Source organism: Megascapheus bottae, chromosome 21 (genome assembly GCF_031878675.1).
Source record: "Megascapheus bottae isolate mThoBot1 chromosome 21, mThoBot2.hap1, whole genome shotgun sequence".
NCBI classification, from domain to species: Eukaryota; Metazoa; Chordata; class Mammalia; order Rodentia; family Geomyidae; genus Megascapheus; species Megascapheus bottae.
The window spans coordinates 18,323,259-18,330,852 of record NC_143529.1 but is presented as its reverse complement, the minus strand read 5'-3'; the positions used below and the strand labels follow the sequence as shown (position 1 = coordinate 18,330,852).

At 39.6% G+C, this 7,594-nt stretch overlaps 1 protein-coding gene across 2 annotated transcripts; it reads right to left on the bottom strand.

Annotated features, from left to right (window-relative positions):
• Nucleotides 1–5,639: 5,639 nt before the first annotated feature.
• Nucleotides 5,640–7,294, bottom strand: LOC150048720 (heterogeneous nuclear ribonucleoproteins A2/B1-like). Of its 2 annotated transcripts, XM_090354375.1 has the most exons (3): nucleotides 6,860–7,288; nucleotides 5,945–6,200; nucleotides 5,640–5,824 (listed from the first exon to the last, which is right to left on the bottom strand). In XM_090354375.1, exons 1-3 carry the CDS (start codon nucleotides 7,286–7,288, stop codon nucleotides 5,640–5,642), a joined length of 870 nt encoding a protein of 289 aa, XP_090210501.1. The 2 variants fall into 2 exon arrangements, with proteins under 2 accessions (XP_090210501.1, XP_090210502.1); XM_090354376.1 differs by having other exon boundaries at nucleotides 5,640–6,200; nucleotides 6,860–7,294.
• Nucleotides 7,295–7,594: the final 300 nt, after the last annotated feature.

The window sequence follows — 7,594 nt, the reverse complement described above, 5'->3', positions numbered from 1 at the left end:
CACAGGAACATTTTGGCCTGTAATTCCAGCCACATCCTGAGTCTGGCTCTAGATGGAGCCTCCAGGATGGCTGCGCCCAGCACAGAGGCAATCTGCAAAGGAAGGCCTGGAGAGACACTTGCCACAGTTGAGCAGAAGGAAGGAGAGACTTGAAAGGAGGAAGAACAATGATATCACTACTGAGCACAGGACAGAATTGATGAAATTGTCGGACAAATGGTGGAGCCTTTGTAGACAGGATAACACGAAGCCCAACAGCACTGTGGTTCCTGGAAATGAAAGTTGCTGCCTGGATTGCAGATCAGTTATGAGGGTTTTGCTCAGTTATCCTCCTACTCTAAGAAAGTGCATTGTAGAAACCAAGCTTTGGTGATCAGTTTTCGAAAACACAAAGGTGCACTCACTTATAGTCACATTCTCACTATATAAATACATACTTACATATGTGCATGCAAAATACATTTTCTAGAATAAAATAATATAATTCCAAATGACATATTAAAATATCAACAGTATTCATCCCTGGCTCCAGTCATTATGCTGATTTATCTTTTTCATACTTTTCTGCATTTGTAATTTTTTGTCTAATTAGAATTAACTAATTAACGTTGGTAAAAAAAAAAAAGACAATTTCTAATGAGAGGAATTAAACTAAAATATGCAAGCACCTAGAAAATCATAATCACAAATGCCTTGTTTTAAATCTCCAGACAACAAATACTCCTGTTCCATGTTTCCCAAACATGATTCTTCTGTATGTATAACCACTGAATCCCTTATAGGAAAAGAGGATTGAAAATAAATATAAAACCTGAGAAACATTTTCCTTCGCCAGAGAATAGAATTTTTGTTTCAAGTTCCAAATAATCAAGTATACTGCTGTTGAACACATTGCTTTTCTTATCCTTGTTAATATTTTTTAAGCTAGGAATAATTTTATAATAACAGCTTGGAAATAAGTTTGTCTTCCTGCATGAAATCTGCACAGTTTTGCTATCCCACTTTGTTGGTTTAATGTTAGCCTGATATCTTTGTTCCTGAAGTTTTCACTAGTGTTGCTAATCAAACCCTTTCTACAGGGAAGAACAAAAAGATCTAACACAGATTGGCCATTTTAATGAAAAGGGCTTTTATTCCCTCATCTGACTCTACTTTGATATATTTCACAAATGAGTTAAAGGGCAATAAAATGTCAAAAGAAAGGAGGACAAATATCTTTCAGGATTAATGGTTATTTTACCTCCCCTCAGAGGAGCATCTTTTCAAGAACGCCGGGTAAAGAATGGTCAGCTGCACGAGACTCTGAGAGAACATCACAGTTGTGTTCATTGACCTCCCTGCAAATAAACAATTAAAACAGTGGAACCAAAGCACTTCTTCTAGCAATTTTTGTGGCTCCAGATTCCAAATTCTTTAACTGGAAATTCTTTACAGAGACTCCTCAGACGACAACTGTATAATAGATTTCTTTTTTTCTTATTTCATGTATCGAGAGAGAGAGAGAGAGAGAGAGAGAGAGAGAGAGAGAGAGAGAGAGAGAGAGAGAGAGAGAGAGAGATAATAGAATTAAGTAGTTGTACAAAGGGATTTCAACTCAATAAAACAGTGTCTAACTACAATGCATTTTAACCAATGACATTACTTCCATGTTCTCCTCTGTCATTCCCAATCCCCCTCAGACCCTCAAGTTACATGTTCCCATTTTCCTATAGGCAGTAGGCTCTGAAACATGCTAGGCCTTTCTCCTAATATCAAAGAAACTTCAGAATCACCATTTCGGGGCCAGGAGTGTGGCCTAGTGGTAGAGTACTACCACTAGCATGCATGAAGCCCTGGGTTTCAATTCCTCGGTACCACAAAAGCTGCAAGTGGTGCTGAGACTCAAGTGGCAGAGCTAGTGCTTGAGAAAGCCCAAGGACAGTGCCTTGGCCTTGACTTCAAGCCCTAGAACTGGTGAAGGAGGAGGAAGAGGAGGGGTGGGGAGAGAGGGAATAATCATCACCATCTCAAAACAAAGTTGGATAATGACAGGCAAATCTCTCCATTTTATTTATCCACTAGAAGTCCATCTCCTATGTTTACTTGTTCCGAAAATACAGAACAATTACCTAATCCAAACAAGGTGCTTGATCAGAAGTTGTTGACCACAGAGATGAGGTTTATGTTCATCACAGTGGGGTAGACAGAAATCAAAGTGAGTCAGTAAATGATGAAGATAAACGCAGACTAGTGCTAGGACTGTGGAGGACAGTGAACAGGGTTTGTGGCTGAGAGAGAAATAATGACGGGGACTTAGTCTATCAGTCAAGGCTGCATGGAGGCCTCATTTATCAAGAATAGAATGGGGTCAGTGGGAATGCACAGGAGGAAAACAGGGTGGGAGAACATTGGCACTGAAACTGAACAAGCTATTCTTTCAAGTGTCTACAGAAAAGATTCTCTCTCTCTCTCTCTCTCTCTCTCTCTCTCTCTCTGTCTCTCTCTCTCTCTCTCTCTGAGAGAATGTTCAGAATAGTAACAAGTATGATGGAATCATTTAGGGCCCTTCACTGATTGAATAATGCTACCTTCAAGAAAGTTCCAGAGATCTTTAAAATTGTATCTGTATAATTTGAACCAACTGATATCTGTGAAATAGGTGTTTTCTATTCTTTATGTGCACAAAACTATTCTGTTTTAATATAAAACTTTTACTTCTACAACATGGGAATTTATAGAAAGTCTCTTTTCCTCCAACAGAGAGAACTACAAATCAGGATACATGGTTTGGCAAGAAGAGAAGGGATTGAATTACTGCTGTACTGGTTCCCTGGATTGGGTTTGGTCCAATTACAGCCTGTAACCAACTCTGACAAACTGCAAACTGACAATTCTGTTCTTTTCCAGGCCACATAAACCAAAATATGAAACAAAATTAGGAATACTACATTATTTTACAGTTAAAGTAGACTATATCTCATTTTCTCCTACTTTATTAGAGTCTGTAATTCTCTTATTGGATTCATATTATATGCTGATGAATCATTGGAAGCAAAATTTATATGATATGAGAAAATAGGTTTATGTGTTCCATGCATCCTAGTTTTTATTATTTTTAACCAACTCAGGAAAGTCTTGACTCCTCACACATCATTGCATATTCTTGCTCTATTCGATCTCAAATTATTTAGGACTCATTCCAAAACCCTTTTCTCTTTCTACATATTTTCCTGAATAATGTACCCATTCCTATCCATATATGATTATTCAGAGATTTATTCAGAATCAGCTCCTACATGTTTGCAATTGAATGTCTAATGTGTCCACAAATGAATTTCTGATTTCTCCCTTTTTTTATTTCTCCATTTCAAAACAATACTTTCTCCAATCTACACACACAGTTGATTTACTGAAGTAGTATTTATTCCTTCATTATACATCCACTAAATCTGGAGTAAAGAAGACACCACTTAAATGTTTAGAGCAAAGAAAATCCAACACAAAGAACTAATTCTATAGGTGATAACGGAGCTGAGAGCTAAAGAGAAGTTTCAGAGGCATTTCAAGGATTAGCAATAAGGCCAGGAGGGGATACAATGTTATGGGGGCCTGGAGGCTAATGACATCTGACAGAAGCCAGAGGCAGAGCAAACCAGTCTGAAGTGAGCTGAAGCCATGGGTGACATACTGCAACTGCAGAGACATCCTTCCTTCTTTTCATTTCCAGCTGGTGCCTGTGTCAGCAGGAGCCAGCTGTAGTGTGGCAACACAGCTTGAAATTCATTGCAGAGAAGGTAATGATGAGGGATGGATCTGATGGTACAGCTACCAATACAAACAAATATTCCTGCATCGATCACCTTCATCCAAGCCCTCTCATGTCTTGTGCAGGTTTCTAACATGTTCTGGTCCAGTGCATGCCATATGAAGCAGCCAGAGTCATCTTTTGCAAATGCAGTTTGGGCCTGTTTCAAATGTAGTTGTCTGCCTTCACTCCTTTCCCATCTGCTTAGTGCACATTAATGCTTGTCCATTACATTTGAAGTCTCGCCTCCCTGTAAGGTTCTCCCTAATAAGGTTTATTCAGGTCACTATTCATCTCACCAAACCCATGCCAGTCTTTCACTGATTTAGCTTCTAGAATGTTCCAAGATCTTTTCATCTTTAAAGTCCTGACCTTTAGTTCTTGGTTGGCTGGTTGCCTTCCTTTCAACCTTCAAAGTTTATGAAATGGCATCAGTTTACATGGCCCATGTGGGCAACTTCATCTAGGTAGCACCCGCCACCCTGTTCTGTCCGTTGCCTACAAAACATTTTCTATTTTTACCTGTGTATTTATTCCTGTCTCCACCTTTAAACTATAATCCTGTCACAAAAGACCCATGCTATCTCCACTTCCACTATTCACTTAAAATTTAGCGGAGAGTTTAGTAAATGATTGCCATTCACAAAAATGATGGTTAAAAAAATAGTGAGTCCAGACATGATATTGGAGGTGAATGAGAATGGATATATTATTGAGAAAAAATAATTACAAATGTGAAATGAAAATCTATAAGATAACCAATAGTTTCCTTTTCTAAATAAAACACTATCATGCAAGGGCTGGGAGTTTGGCTTAGTGGTAGAGTGCTTGCCTAGCATGCACGAAGACCTGGGTTCGATTCCTTGGTACCATATACTTAGAAAAAGCCAGAAGTGGTGCTGAGGCTCAAGTGGTAGAGTTCTATCCTTGAGAAAGTCCAAGGACAGTCCTCAGGCCCTGAGCTTAAGCCCAGGACTGGCAAAAAAAAACCACTATTATGCAATATGATAATGTAGTACTAATATCATCAATAATATGGGTGTTAACTGACAACATGAATCCTGTCAGAAGGAAGTTTCTAGTTTATCACTGAAGTCCAACAACCACTCAATATTCTTTCTTCAGAATTATTTTATTAAATCATAAATGTACAACAGGTTATTTTTATTTTGTTTGTTCTTTTCTTTTTGGCAAGTCCTGGGCTTGAGCTCAGGGCCTGAGCCCTGTCCTTGGATTTTCTCAAGGCTAGAGCTCTACCACTTGAGCCTCAGCACCACTTCCGGCTTTTTTCTATATATGTGGTACCAAGGAGTTGAACCCAGGTCTTTATGCATGCTAGGCAAGCACTCTACCACTAGGCCAAACTCCTGGCCCATCAGCTTTTTAACTCTATACATGTACTTAAATTTTCAAAGGAAAAGCTTTATGTTTTATTACACCATGATCCTCGCTAATAGCTTTTTAAAACTTTTGAGAAAAATCTTCAAAAATGTTTCATATGTCACCTGAAACTTACAAATTTTACATTATCAAAAAAGGCAATGCTTCTACACTCTTACAAAGACCACTAGAAAGAAACAATTATACAGCTAAGAAACTATCTCAAAGGCGTTTGTTTTTTTGTTTTTTACAATCCTTCCTCCGCAGTAGGGTTATTAAATAATCCAATCCATTCACAAAATGGCTCTGTGTATCTGCTTTGATGTCTTCTGCCATATCACTGCATATGTTTGCATTACTGAGGTAAGAGTTTCTGTAACATTGTTATTTCGATAACCTGAAGCTGTTCTGTTACCTCTGGGCTCTCCTCCTCTCCTATTTATACAGTGAAGCCCATGGAAAGTAAGGAAGAAGCTCAGTATCGCCTCCTCCCACCATAACCACCACTTTCACCACTGCCTCCTGAACCGTAGTTTCCTCCACCATATGGTTCCCCCGTGTTCCTGCTACCACCAAAGTTTCCACTCTTCACTGGACCATAGTTAGAAGGTTGCTGGGTGTAATTTCCAAAATCATTGTAATTTCCACTTCCATAATTTCCTCCTCCATAGTTGTCATAACCACCTCCATAGCCGCCACCCTGGTTGCCATATCCAGGTCCTCCACCACCATATCCTCCTCTTTCTCCTCCATAACCAGGGCTACATCCAAAACTGCCACCTCCAGGTCCTCCTCCATACACATTATAGCCATCCCCAAATCCACATCCACTTGCACATCCATCGAATCCCCCTCTAAAGTTTCGTCCTGGTCGTGGTCCAAAATTTCCACCGCCACCATGAGAATCCCCCAAACCAAAGTTCCCTCCTCTTCTACTCCTAGAACTTTGGACTTCCTGCATTTCTTGTCTAGACAACGCCTTTCTTACTTCTGCATTATGACCATTGATAGTGTGGTATTTTTGCAATACAATTTTTTCATATATTTTTATTATAATTAATAGAAGGGTTACATGACATTTGCCAGATAGAAGGTGCATTACTTCACACACATTGATACCCTTTCTCATGTCTTGGTCCCCATTTCCCTACTCCCCACCCCCACCCCTCATCTTGTTTTCCCCACTTCCCTATCCTATTTCAAATAACCAGACACGCATATATACAATATATCAGATAACAAGGTGAAATACTGTAAAAATATGAGATAACCAGGGGACAGCAAAAGAGATAAGAGATAACATAGTACATTAAGGACAACAATCACTCAATATATGGCTTTTGTTTCTATATCCTGGAGGTCCTTTCATTTAGTGTCCTACCATATGGCCTTATGTATCTAGGTTTTGTTCTATTGTAAATCTCTGCTAGGAGAGCCCAAGGTTTCTACTGATTATGACAAATGAGGGAAACCATTGAGCCTATGTTTCTTTGAGTCTGGCTTACTTCACTTAATATGACTTTTTCCAAGTCTTTCTATTTCCTTACAAATGGGGCGATGTCATTCTTTCTGACAGCAGCATAGAATTCCATTGTATATAAATACCACATCTTATTGATCCACTCATCAACTGAGGAGCATTTGGGTTGGTTTCAGATCTTTGCTATGGTAAATAGTGTTTTGCAATATAATTTTATCCACAGGATCATGTTCATCAAAAATAACAAAGCCTCTTTGCTTTCCAGACTGTCTATCAGTAATTATTTCAATGGTATCAATTTTTTTTAGGTTCCTCAGTATCTTCTTTAATTCCAACAATAGTCTCTTCACAGTCACATGAGCCCCTGGTTTTCCAGACTCCTCTCTTGCTACAGCTTGTTTTGTCTCAACCACTCTCCCATCAATAGAATGAGGTCTGGCAGCCATGGCAGTATCAACTTCAGCCATGGATGAGAAAGTTCCGAAACCAAATCCTCTCGATCTTTTGCTTGTGGGATCCCTCATAACCACACAGTCTGTGAGCTTTCTCCATTGCTCATAGTAGCTTCTCACACTTTCTTCTGTGGTTTCAAAGCTTAAGCCACCAATAAAGAGTTTACGGTACTGTTCTTTTTCTCTCTCCATCGCGGACTCAGTTGCTTCAGCCTGATTTCCAGCAGCCCAGCCAAATGAGAGAGATCTCCGCGGACCAACACGAACCTGACTAGTCCTGGAGCTGTAGTGAGAGCTGTGGCTGCAGGAGAAACACAGCCCAGAACACCTCTGCACGGGACCCGGCGCTGCTGCTTTCCCACTCAATATTTTTCGTGATGTAGTGAGTCACTATTTTCTCAACAGCAGTATTTCCCGGGCTTGTTAGGCTGCTATCCCAAGTCAGTAGGTCTAGAGTAGGATTTGATAGTCTGTATTTTAACAAACTTTCAAGTGTCC